General features: G+C 33.4%; 1 protein-coding gene across 5 annotated transcripts in view; it reads left to right on the top strand.

Moving 5' to 3' along the window:
• The window catches only part of zmynd8 (zinc finger, MYND-type containing 8), an 86,445-nt gene that overhangs the window by 7,568 nt on the left and 64,517 nt on the right, over nucleotides 1-14,360 (top strand). For 3 of the 5 annotated variants that reach the window (XM_039735984.1, XM_039735988.1, XM_039735989.1), the window contains exons 2-3: nucleotides 2,899-3,141; nucleotides 9,200-9,271. In XM_039735984.1, the coding sequence (XP_039591918.1) occupies nucleotides 3,128-3,141; nucleotides 9,200-9,271 (86 nt within the window). In that variant the 5' untranslated portion in view covers nucleotides 2,899-3,127. Of the gene's footprint in view, nucleotides 1-2,898; nucleotides 3,142-5,758; nucleotides 5,833-9,199; nucleotides 9,272-14,360 lie in introns of those variants that run through there. The other 2 variants (XM_039735985.1, XM_039735986.1) reach the window with 2 other exon arrangements.

Below are 14,360 nucleotides of genomic sequence, written 5' to 3'. Positions count from 1 at the left end.
TGCATTATTATTGAAAATTATACAAAGCTAATATTCTACTGGAAGAGTGCCATGTGCTGTTTGTTTCAGTGGTGCTTCACTGTCATGTAAGGACACCACTCCCTTACTGGTGGAAAATACGAGCAATAAAATAGATAGCCAAAGATTGCTTCTGTTATTAACCATGCTTCTTTCCTTTTTGGCTCTGACAGAAAGTATGTCTGCTGTTTCAACAATGGAGAAACTTTCTGATAATTTTCAAAAATCAAATATTTCGGGGGGAAAAAATTATAACTATCTTTTTTGTTCACAAACTCCTATACATCATTGCCTGAGACTTTTGTCATAGATTAACTCAATCCATGTCAGAATGACTTGTGTAGTGCTTGACATAATAATTTTATAGGTTTATCGACATATATGAACAAAGATTTTAACTTCCCAGGAATTATACCAGGTCTAAATGTGTGAAATAGCTGGTTGACATTCCCAAGGATAGTTGACTTTGACTTTGTTGTACCAGTTTCTTGACATCGGTATATTCCAGTGATAAACTTGCAATTTAGCAGGGTTTAGTCACAGGAGTACAGAGGCTTCTTTTGGAATGTCTGGAGTGATCTTGGTAGTAAGATTATATTTTAAGAATGTTTTTAAAATACAGTTGTTTGCCATGCATTCAAGAATAACTTTTCTGTGCTGGTTAATTTTATTAATTAATTAAAATCTTGAAATAATGCAGATCTTATATTTTTTTTATCAACATATGTACACAAGTTGCTAATGTTTTTAAAAAGGAAAAAAAAACTTCTGAAAATAAGATTATGTAAGTAATTTTCAAAAGACAAATCCTTGTATATAGTATATAAATCACTATCTTTCAAAAATAATTGTATATACAGTACAGGCCAAAAGTTTGGACACACCTCCTCATTCAATGTGTTTTCTTTATTTTCATGACCATTTACAGCACTCCATCACTCTCCTTCTTGAACAAATAGTCCTTACACAGCCTGGAGGTGTGTTTGGGGTCATTGTCCTGTTGAAAAATAAATGATCGTCCAACTAGCCTGACTTCTGCACAACACAACTGCTGGTCCCAACCCCATTGATAAAGCAAGAAATTCCACTAAATAACCCTGATAAGGCACACCTGTAAAGTGAAAACCATTTCAGGTGACCACCTGTTGAAGCTCATCGAGAGAATGCCAAGAGTGTGCAAAGCAGTAATCAGAGCAAAGGGTGGCTATTTTGAAGAAACTAGAATATAAAACATGTTTTCAGTTATTTCACCTTTTTTTGTTAAGTACATAACTCCACATGTGTTCATTCATAGTTTTGATGCCTTCACTGAGAATCTATCAATGTAAATGGTCATGAAAATAAAGAAAACACATTGAACGAGGAGGTGTGTCCAAACTTTTGGCCTGTACTGTATATACAATTATTTTTGAAAGATAGTGATTTAATCATTACCACAGATGTAGATAATTTTATCTGTTACCATATACCATTTAGGAAATTCATTACAGAGTGTGTGTTAGATTTATGAAGCTGTATCAGCAGGATTAGCACATCACTATTGAAATATGTACTGTTTTATCAATGGAACTTATTTTTTGGTTTAAGTAGATATGATATGTTCACATTTTATAGTATCTGTCTTTATGAGGCAAATCATAATTGAGTTCAAGAAATTAATTTTCATATAAAAATAATGAAATGCATTGTATTAAAGACAAATTATTAATCAGTGACACAGTATGTACAGTATATATAAATAAACATGCTATTAAAATAATGTCTGCGTGTTTTTTCTTGTTCATCATATTTTTTCTGTCTTTAAAAAACTCTGATAACCTCATATTTACATTTTGTACCACCTTTTTGAGCAGGTACATGATGATTTTAAAATGAATGACAACAGTGCTTTATTTTTATTTACTATACTGGCCCAGAGTAATCTTTTTGTTGCATTCATTCAGTTAAATTAAAAACATAAGAGTAAAAATACTCTTTTGAAAATCGCTGTACTTTGCTTGGGCCAAATTTACATTCATAAGCTATAGATTTCAGACCTAGATGTTTTCCAATTTAAAGTGGTGCAATTTTTAAAAAAAATCTTAGTTTTTTTTTTTTTGCAGTATTATTTCATTTTTTTTACTTCAGTTGGATTAAACTGTAAAAAGCTTGAAGAATTTACTAAATGAAATTAGTAAATTTATAATATTTCAGGTGGCACAAAAATGTATAAATCTGTATGCAATAAAATTTTTATTTTCTGAAATTTTTAAACTGTGCTTTCTCTAATTATATACTGTAGGTTTAAAAGCAAAAGAAGAAAATGCATATTAAGAGGTGCTTTTATTTATGCCTGTGGGTTAAAGAAAATGTGTGTTTCTTAGGTGAAATAACCAAGAGAATATAATTTTAAGTTCTAACTTTTTCTTAAAATTAGCCTTGAGGAAGATATAACTAGCAACATACATAAAGGATAACATGCAGTTTGTAAACTACAAATAAATGTTTCTGTTTGTCCTTTAATAATAATGCCTCTGCTATATATTTTTTTCTTCTGGGAAGCAAGATTCACATTCTGTGTGTGTGTGTGTGTTTAGTGCTGAGTGTGAGTGACCACGTATGTGTAAGTCTTATTTTTATCTAAATTATTTTCATTAGTACACAAAATGAATCTAATATGTTTTAAGAAAATAAAAGGGTTATATGGATGTTAAGGCTTTGCTTACTTTTTAAATTATTTTTTAACTGAATCTACAAAATAGTTTGACTGTATACAACAATAAATACTGTAGCTGGTTGTGATTTTATTTTTATTATTTTGGATTGTTCTTTTTTCAAGCTGCTAAGTATGATATGTGTTCAGGCCTAGCTAAAGGCCTATTTTCTTTCTGTTTTACCCAGATCAGAAAAAACTGCTCCTGCTTGCCTGAGCTGAACAAAGATAATTACTCCGGAAATGTTTCAACCAATCCGCTGCAGCTTTACATCCTGGTAGTTGAAAGAAGCCATTCAGGGCCTTGCTTGTATTGCGGGAAGCAGGGCCATCAAGCTGCTCAGCCAAGCCCTTTCTGTCTAACAACTGAGGCTGTCCTCCATGTTTATTAAGTATTGACATAACACTGTGTTAGCCATGCATCCACAGAGGTAAGCCTGCTTTCTGTTTTAGATTTCTATTTCTTTCTCTTTGATAAATCTATATCATATTAAAAAATGAAGGAAAAAACCTTTCTGCTTTGAGACATACAGTCAGATCACACCACACAGTTCCTCTGGAAGGCAGAAGTGCCTTTCTTGTCTGCATGTGGTCACATGGTATCCAGCCAGATACCATACTGCACTGATGGCCATGGCAGATCCTTTTCTTTTTGTTCTTGTTTTCCTAAACATATTTCTTTAATGTCTTCTAAATTATCTACTTAATTTTTGTTTAATTGTTTCTTCAATATTTAAGAGCCATCCTTATTTGTATTTGTCACATGCTTGCATGAAAGGAAAATGGAAGTCAGGAGACAGATGTAGCTGCTTCAACTCTGCAGGATTCCCTGGAGAAGCAAATGAGTTCACTAAATATTAAAAATGCATTCAAATAAATATGTATCTAATATGTTTAAATATGTATCAGATATGTTATACCTGGCTTCTAAGTTGACTTGTACTGATTTTAAGTTGTAAATTGCATCAGTATAAAAGTACAAGGCACTGTGTTTACAAAAACATACAGAGGCATGAATCTCTATACACTTATTTTAGTAAGATGAATTGAAGCCATATTTTTGGGGACTGCATAAATGCTCATGTTCTGTGTATGACCAATAAGCACAAAACATCACTCAGTGTACATAATTAGGAGTACACATTTCATTGCTTCTGTACTGAATTGATATAATGTATACTTGGTTTTAATAATTCGTGTATTGTTCTCTTCAAAATAGGATTCACTCATTTCATTATTTATATATTTATAACCATTTATATATATATATATAACCAGAATACAAAATTCAAGGGAACACAATTAATTATACAGTATGTTTTAAAATTACCTTTAGTTAGAGATGCACAGGCAATGATTTCATCCTGTAAAGATTAAGAGGCCCTGTTCATTATATATGTAGATTTGTTTCACTAATTCTCATTTTGCACAAATATTTTATACATAGTTACTTGAGGTATGGACATAATTTAGGAAAACACAGCTAAAGTTGTAGTACCAGTGAAGTGTAGGCACTTTACAGTAATCCCTAACTATCTCTAAATCCAATGGAGAACAGCTTTTTAATTTATTGCAATTACTATTGAATTGTCAATACAAGCTGTAAATTTAGTTTTTAATATATGCTTTAAAATGGTTTACTTGCAGCCTTCTAAAAAATGAATGTATTGCTTCAGTTGAACATACTGTGAAGTGAAATGGAAATAATTCCTTGTAGTTTAGAAGCATTATAATTTTTTAATAGATTTACATTTCCTGTGTTTCTATCTTATGAATGAGTACTTGTGGGGAAAATAGTATTGCTAAACTAGATACACCATGTATATTGAGCATTGGCTGAAGCTTTTTGTCAGTGTCCTGTTTCTGATAATTCTAGATGCATTCTACTGCAGTGTGGCTATCTGCTTACTGAGTCTGCAACAGACACCATTTTAGTACTTTATTTCTTTTGTGGATTTTTACCAATTTGGGTTACGTAAATATAACTTTAAAATGTCTCATTACTTTAAGTAATGCCTTATTCTTGCAATGAGTTCCTCTCATTATATTATTTATTGTTACAGTCAAATATTTAATCTACAATAAATTAAACACAATCAAGTACAAGTTCCAAATGGTTTATTATCACCCTTTTTTAATTCCAGTTGTGTGCCTTAAGTTTGCAAGATATTTTTAGACCAAAACATCAATAACTATTAGGTATAATACATCATCGGTATAAATCTTTACTCAAAGCATCTTACAAGATCAAGATGCATTACAGTCAAGTCACTTCCTTAGAATCACATAGTGAGAAAGAGGCTGAGATTGAACCAGCAGTCTTTAAGGTTTAAAGTCCAATGCCTTATACTCAGCAGTACAATGTCTGGCTAATAGCTTGTATGTATGTATGTGTATATGTGTGTGTGTATATATATATATATATATATATATATATATATATATATATATATATATATATATGTATGTGTGTATATATATATATATATATATATATATATATATATATATGTGTGTATGTGTATATATATATATATATATATATATAAACAATGAAGCAATTCATTATGTGTTATGTTTACTTTTATTGAATTACAGGGTGAGGTGTTTTTAAAAGACTATATTGTACATTTCTGGTCAAAAGAACATTTTAAAATAATTCAAGTTAAGTGTGAAAACATAATTAGCTAAAAAACAGCAAGCTATGCAAGTGTCAGTTTTCTTCATAAATTCTTAGAAAATCATGAACACATGTACAGCATTTATTTTTAATAGGTAAAGAAATCAGACGTTGTGTTCCTTATTGTCCAAAGATAGATCTTACTGTGCATTATAAACTGTTTAGAGCAATCTCTTTTTGGAGAAATTTAAAATAATATGATTATATTTTAGTTTTATTTTGAACAATATCTGCATTGCAGTAAATGTCTAAGAGGCAAGGTAGCAGCAGAGTATGTTCAACAGTGTAACAGCCCAATCACGCTCTCCTATGTAACGCTCAAACCAATCGCATGCACTGCCGAGGTTAAAGATTGACAATTGCAGTATAGCTGCACGGAGAGCAAGGCCCTTCTGGAAAATTCTGCAACCATCTTTGTTTCATCACAAGCAGCCAAATTAAGGTCAGGCTGAACAATTTTATTATATATTCTATGCATAAGACAAAGGTATGCTTACTGTGTGTCACTTTTGTGCATTGCATAGTAACAAGTAGGTATTTTATTTAAATAATTTCTTGTTCTATTGAAGGAATTACCAGGGTATGTGACAGACACAGTCTTCTTGTTCACTACATTTCAATTTTCAGTTACTTCTACCATCTGAGTTTTAACCGCATTTAAAAATGTAGTGAATTGCTTTTTCACTGCTGTATTCACAGAACAAGAAACTGTCCCTTTTTTAATCAGTTTCAGACTGCACCCATGGGAAAGAAGTGATCTGATAAGTCAGTTATTTTTGGTGGCATAGACTATATGATTTATTTTTAAGATATCTTCTGCAAAACTTTGCTAATGAAAAGTATGGGCCAGATCTGGACACGAATAAGAGAATCTGTAAACCTAGCATTTAACCAGTATTCATGTCATGTGTGCAAAAATTCATGGCTTGTTTAATAAGAGGAGGTCATTCTAAAGTACATCGTTCCTGGAATGTGTAACAGGAGAAGGTTTTATTTTAAACCTTCCAGCAAATTAACTCTACACATACCATAAACTTTATCACATAATTTTGTCAAAATACACATGATATATACAAATCTTTGAGAGTTTCTTTCTTAAGTTATTTTATATTTATATTAGAGCATATTATGCAAATAACCAGGAAGAATTGAGTGAAATGTATCATTTTGGACAAGCTGATATTTAATTTTAGTTTCTAATTAGATTTGAAAGAATTAAAATAGCAGAGAAGCATCTATGATTCGAAGCAGAATGTAAATGAGTAATATTGACAGATGCATTTGGAGAGTTTAAGAATTTTTTTGTACTGTATTTACAAATATACTGTATGTTGTGATGTTTCGTTTAAGCAATGATATGTTTGCTTGTGTGAGCTTGACGCTATATCTGCGTAAAATGAATACTATTCTATACAGAGATGCTTTCATAGAATGACTCTGGCATAATGTTGTCCATAAATAGTGATGTTCAAATATTGGTGTTTTGATTTATAAATAAAGGTGTGCTTAATATGTGCTATGTAATTGGGATGATGTGAAATTATAAAGTAAGCCTATTTTCATTCTGAAAAGAAAAAAGGAAGGTTGGTCCTTTCTGCAGTGGCAACTTTAAACACTTGACAAAGTCTGCTCGGTCAAATATTACATACCTTTCATTTTTTCATCATCTCTTACTTTTTCACAAGAGGAGAAAAGTACTGTATAGTGTGAATTTAGTGTTGAATCAAACTATTTTTGTATATGTTTTTTATCACTTTAAGTAATAATTAAATGCTATTTTGTCTATAAGCATCACAGCAGAGAGAAATATGATTAATAACTACACTAATTACTAATTTCCCCTTGGGATTAATAAAGTATCTATCTATTTATCAAAAAATGGCATAAGAAAAATGAAGTTAAAATTCTGTTCTGAAAACCTGAATTAAAAGTACAAGCTTTAAATGTAATTAAATTGCTTTGATAAAGCATTAAAATGTTATTTTTTGTAAACTATAATAGGCTTTAATTAATGTTTCATTAGTGTGTGCATGTTAGAACAATGATTAGTGTGGCTACTTCATAGATGGGTTGGCGTGCCACACTGCAAACTGCTGTGTGGAATGTGAAAAGTGTCCTTTTCCTGTATTTTTTTCCCTGGATACTCCTGGTTTCCACTCACAACCCAAAAATTTGCCTGTTAAGGTTTTTTTTATTTTTTTTATTTTTTTTGCTCTTTCTAAAGTAGTCTTGTGTGTATTTTTGGGTGTGACCTGTGATGAAGCCAACCTATTCATGGTTGGTTACTGTGCTCCACCTATCACAGCTGGGATAAAGTGAAGGCCAGGAATTCAATCAGATTTGATGAAAAATGGTTACATGAACATTTTTTATAATTACACAATGATTTTATTAAAATTGCATAGAATTATTTACCCTCCTTTTAAAATTAGAGCTCTCTGAAAATTTTTCCAATCTGCTGGTATGTATTTAAATACTTAACATGTTAAATATGTTAAAGTAGACAAGCATGTTGCACCACTTTTTCAGCACATTCTAAACAGATGCATATTTTTTTTAGGTTTTACAGAATAGTGGTGCTGTTGTGTAAGAGCTGTTGCTGCCTTAGGACTTTGCAGTCCTAGGTTTCAGTTCTACCCCTAGCCATTATCCATATGATTTTTGCATGTTGTTTTTTGTCTGAGTGAGTTTTCCTTCCATATTCTCAATGATTTGCAGTTTAGAGGATGTGAGTATGTTATGCTTACAGTTTTAAGGTCTTCCAGCATTTTTGGCTTTTCTCATGGAAGTTAGCTGACAGCTGTTTATTAGTGCTTCTTTTCATGTTTGGCAAAAACATAGAAATGTTCAGGAATTTTGGCAAACTCATTGAAATGCACTGAAGTCAGTGGGAAAGGAGAAGCTGAACTAGTTTTGAGTGAATTATGTTGTAACGGTTTTCATAATATTCTCATTATGGTTAGCTGTCTTTCAAATGAAAATATTACAAGTTGAAGTACTGACTGGCTAGCGACATAGTTATAACACATAATGCAATTCTGCACAAAGTGTGACATGTCTGATATGGCAATAAACCTGATAGCATATAGAGTGCACAGCCAGCATGAGTTTTACATGGGGTAAGGAGAACAAGCAATATGGCACATTGTGGACAGAGTGATCTGCAAGTGAATACAGCACACTTGCAGTGTTTTCACAGACATGGCAGACCTTTCAATGTGTGCAAATATAAGAATAAACAGTTTTTTTTTTTGCATGTGTACACAATAGTCATCAAGTCATGTATGTGAATCAATGTATGCAATTGTGTGTATGTAATTAAATACATGCTCTAGCATTTCAGTATAGCTGAACTCAGATCATATCTTTTTCTCCTAAAATACATCTCAGTTATGGTCAAGTACCGCATTGTAATCGATCCTTCCATTTTCACAAAGAAAGCTCATTATTTATTCTCATATTTCTCATATTTACATTCATTGTCATGTCTGCAAAAAGTTTCTGATCAAGTCGCCTTCTGTCACTGTTAATGTTCACTTGCTGTTCGAATGTTCCATCCACTAAGTGACACTTTTCATTTTATTTCTTCCCCATTTAAAATTATGCTGGCTGTGTACAGTATTTCATAATATGTGGAGTTTTCAAGAACAATGCAAAGCCATTTTAAGTGAGTTTATAGTTGTTTTCTAACCTAACTGGGGTGCCAGCAGTTTTCAGTTTTGTTTTTTTCTTCATCACACTTAATGAAATAATGGAAGTGATTTTACACTTGTAAAAAAGTGTTACTTTTTTTGTTCAATATTTTATAGTTGTCATCTGAAGACACAACATATTACATCTAATGTTGATGACAGTGCAAGGGGAGAATCTACAGTATTGAGGTAAAAAAGATATGTGAATGTAATCAAGTGTGAGATGGAGGAGATAGACAGATTTTACAACTCGTTACCAACATTGAGTGGAATTGCTTGTGGTTTTAATAGCTCTTTCTTACAAAAAATAAAAAATGTACATATATCATTAATCATGTTTTTAGAATAGAATTTCAGAGTTGCAACAACAGGGGCATTTGAACTGCAGCAGTTTAGGAAACTTAAAAAAATGATAATGGAGTGTGACATACACATTGATGAAATAATTAAATATTTCAAAATGTAGCACCAATTGGCATCTGCCGTGGCACCTCTAATTTTAAATTATTTTATCTCTCTGCTGTTCATGGTGCCCCATTGAGGTGGGGCACTGTGATACACAGTTTGAGAATCATTGGTTAGTGACATCTGCATTCAATATTGTCTTCTACAGTTCACTGATGTGTCGCTAACTTTACAAAACATCATGAGGCACTGGCAAAAAATATTTTCAGGGAAAATTTCAATGGACAAGGTCACCAGCAAAACTAGTACATTCCCTGTAAAAAATGATTTGGTGAATTTCACTGATCAGCACTACTAGTTATCCTAGGATTGTAGACATTCTGAAATTTGGTATAGTTCAAGTGAAAAAATAAAATGATTAAAAAAATGTAATCTGTTCTTACTGGAATTTGTTATTTAATGATTATCAGTGTAGGTGGTTTTTGCTGAATAAATGTACTGTAGTTATTAAGATTTAAAGAAAAATGGATTGCAAGATTCAAAATATCCATCCATCCATCCAGTTTAATCACATTCACCACTGAATTGATGAAATTCTTAATTGAATCTGTTGAATTTTTGCCAAAAAATTGATTTAGGTTTAGTTACATAGTCTCTTTGAAAAACCAAAGGCTAATAGAGTTCTGCTTGCATAGAGTAATAAATAAAGAAAGGTTAATTCTTAACAGGAAATACATTATTTGCTACTGAGTCTAGGCTTGTTCCTTCCACTTCGTATGTTTCTCCTCAAGGGCTGAATACATTGTTCTTTAATCTATTACCAGTTAATAAGGTTGGATTCATTGCATTGTTTAGGCCTTAGACTGTGTTAATTCTTATAGAGCATTGCTGCTGATTAGTTCAGGTGCTTACATCTACATATGATGCTGATTCATTCTTAAGTGCTTAAATTAGATCAGTAATATTTTCTAGGATTGGAGGGTGATTCTTTTACTTCTTTAGCCTTGAAGATGATGTTGTTATTGTTAAGTACAGAAGATGCATTATTTTCAATTGTCAGTGTTTGGAAATGGATTATCTCTAATTTACAAACACATAATGAGACTTAAATCATGATAACTATGATAGGTTTCTATTTTTATTGTCTCTCTTAAAGCAAATGGGAAAAGCACAGTAACATGTTTTCAGCAGATACAGTTGAATTGCATTGAAATGCAAATGTGTTTAGGGCATTTAAGTGAAATTAATCTTGCTGAATTGTATTATTCTAGCCTGATAAAAGTTTTATTAAAGTGTTCACTATTGGTAAAATTGTTTTAGGGAGAGCTGTAGAACAGACTAGTTAATTGTTTCTTCCAGGGAAGAAATCAGTTATTAGCGATTTCTTGTAATACTTTAAAAACATTTTTTAAGTTTTTTTTTTTTTTTTACTTTCTTTGTTTAGTCCTTTTGCCTTCAGGCTTAAATAAACTTTATCTGTGATCCTCTGCCACAGTCTTGTTGTGTATGTGTATGTTAGATTTACAGACAACTTTAAAATTGCCTGGTATGAGTTATTGTGGATGTCTGCACAAGTGTGGTTTGTAATAAACTAGTGTCTGATCCACGATTGTTAGTTTTCTTGTGCATACTACTGCCAAGATAAGAGCATGGAGAAAGTGTTCATAAAATCTATGGATGGTAAAGTCAAGCTAAGAATAAGTTATTTATCCAAATTTTATTTTACTTACTACTTAGATGTTAATACTTTATCCTTTCCTTTATTGAATGAATAAATAAATGAATGCAGATTTTAACAGTAGGGGAAGTAGAATTCTGTAAGCAGTCTTTTATTACTTTGAATAGTGCATATTTAAAATTGAGCAGACCGGAGAGAAAAAGGAAATAGGAGCTCCAAAAAGGAAATTACATGAGGAAAAGAATCAGATAGGTAAAATGGTACTTTAATGGCTGAAGTGAAGACAGACATAAGAAAGCAGGCAGGACATTGAAGGTAGCAAAATTGAAAAGTTAAAATCAAAACATTTATTTACTTAAACAACATAAATGCTTGCAATTCATTTTTGGGTTGCCATTTTATAAAGCAGCTGGTCTGAGTCCATCAAACATGGTTTGTCATGTTAGAGTACATGAAAGTATAGGAGAATCAAACTGCTAGGTGTAATCAGTTATTCCTATTACAGTCATGTGCCGCTATACAACCAACCGAATTATGGCAATTCAGACTTGTGGCCAAGGGCTATATGAAAACAATAAGGTAATAGTGTTCTAGAAAATTATAAAACCCAGCCACAGTAATAAATCTTTCATTATTATCATTAATATTTCACTGGGTCTCATATGTTTTTTGACTCTTAGAGGGCCATTTGACACTAGAATCCCTGAAGCCTATGAAAAAATTCGTAATCCCAGCCCATCATAAATCCCTTCGCACATCTCCATCAGCGTGTTTTGTTTTGTAAATGTGCAGCAGAAGTAGCAAGCAGCCTGCTATCCCTTCCCCCTCACCACTGGAGCTCATCTCAGGCAAAAAGTTCTCCTAGCTCAAGTCTTCTTTATTTGTGTGTGAGGTCCTTGAGTTGCATAGGGTAAATAATATATATCGTTATTTGGAACACACGCATTTCATGTACTTGTAAAAGTTAGCGCTTTTGTTATTATTGAGTTTTATTCTGTCAGTGATGTTCACGTGGCACAAAAAACTTGCCTCTCCCTCTCTCTCTCTGAGTTGATGCCGTTTATGTCTTTGCATATCTGAAGAATGCCCAGGTGACTTTATCAATGCTCACTAACTTGTTTAGGTACAAAGTAGAGTCCATACTCACTTGGCTACATTACATCTTGGCATAGCATCTGCTTAGCTCAGGACTACAGTACACTATGGAGAGTGGTGAAGTTGGCATACAAATTACTGGCATACCTCTGGCTTCTGTTCAGGACATAGTACATGCTACCTTCAAAGGGCAAAATGTATTATTAATGAATGACCTTGGCTATCCTCAATCCTATCTCTCAAGCTTCCTTTCTGGCAGTTGGTACAGCATTATTAGCACTTGCAACACTATATTGAGAGATGTTTTTTATCTATAGGTTGTTACTCAGCAGTCGCTTATGCAGTGAATTACAGGTTTGTACATACAAATATATACTATATATAGTTCTGTGTGTGTATATGTATATATATATGTACAGTAATCTCTTGCTATATCGCGCTTCGACTTTTGCGGCTTCACTCTATTGCGGATTTTATATGTAAGCATATCTAAATATTTTTTGCTGCTTCGCGGGTTCTGTGGACAATGGGTCTTTTTACATGCTTCATCAGTTGGTTAGCCCAGTTGATTTCATACAAGGGATGCTATTGGCGGATGGCTGAGAAGCTAACCAATCAGAGCACACAGTTAAGTTCCTGTGTGATGATTGGCTCAGTGACGGCACGCCAAATTCGATTCTGCGGCGTTAACCAGGAAGTCTCATCTTGCTCATTCAGCATCAACGTGTTTTGCTGTGTAAAGAGTTAACTTTTGTGTTTATCTTTGTACATAGTCAAGCCCTTTATTATAGCTCCAAAACGATATGCTCCTGCTACTGCTTCAGGGGCCGTGCCCAAGCGCCAATGGAAGATGTTAACGATTGCCGAAAAGGTAAAAGTTTTGCAGGGCTCGCAAAATCGCTAGCCCGACGTCCCGGAGCTATTGTGTCTTCCAGTCGGGCTACCAAAATCTATCTCGGCCCTGCCCGTTGAGCTATCATAGGAAGGAAAAATATATGTCAATGGTTTTGCATTCTTTCGCAAATGTAGCTGGGGTAATTATGTCATTTTCGGGCATCGATGAGCCACTGTCAATATGTGAAATTTTGAAATCGGGTTTGAATTCGGGCTTGTTTTTTACTTTCACTTTTGTGATCGTGCCAACTGTGTATAGAGAGCGGCAGTACTGATTGGTCAGTGACGGATTAATTACGCACCAATTCCTCTGACATCGTCTTATCACTCATTAGCTTACTATTCAAACGTGACAAGTGAAATCTCCCGCAGCAAGCTTAAACATGTGATAGAGGTTGATTGCGCAGAGTATTTTAAAATATCGCTGACTGTTATGTGAATGTGTGTGTGTGTGTGTGTGTGTGTGTGTGTGTGTGTAAAAATAGATGGATTTACGCAGGTATTTTAGTTCTGCTGAGCCAAATAAGACAGGTCAGGGTGAAGAAGGGACAGCCAAAGAAAAGCCTACCACAAAGCGGAAAAGTTATGACAAATCAGACTATGAGGCAAAAAGAAAGCGCAGCTTTTTGGTTTCATGGACAAAAGAATTTCTGTGGCTGGAATATGACAAGCTAAATATCATAATGTTCTGCCGGGTGTGTCGTTAGTTTCCCTCGATTTCTGATTCGACAAGCGCCTTTGTTACAGGGAACAATCATTTTAGGAAAGACCCCATCAGAACCCATGAGAAATCTCTGCATCACAAGAAATGCATTGGTTTTCAGCCTGCAACATCTTTCCCAGAACAAACACCAATTGCAAAAAACATACTAAAAATAAACCAAGCACAACAAGAAGTTCTGAAAATGCTGTTTAGAACAGCGTACTATGTTGGAAAGAGTCAACTACCATTGGCAAAATTTAGCAGTCTTTGCAAACTTCAAAAAGCAAATGGCCTAGATCTTGGTTCCACTTACTGGTGCTGCAGTGATGATGGGTGAGAAAACAGGAGTAGATGGGAGACTGAAACAGAGGATACCCCACATCATAACAATCCACTGAGTGGTACACAAATTAGAGCTAGCCATGCTGGATAGCATGAAAGGCTGCGAGTACCTAGTGAAAACTGAAGATAATCTGAAAACCATCTTTAAGATGTACTACTAT

Source organism: Polypterus senegalus, chromosome 14 (assembly GCF_016835505.1).
Source record: "Polypterus senegalus isolate Bchr_013 chromosome 14, ASM1683550v1, whole genome shotgun sequence".
NCBI lineage: Eukaryota > Metazoa > Chordata > Cladistia > Polypteriformes > Polypteridae > Polypterus > Polypterus senegalus.
The sequence above is the reverse complement of the archived record's forward strand: the minus strand, read 5'-3'. Positions and strand labels throughout refer to the sequence as shown.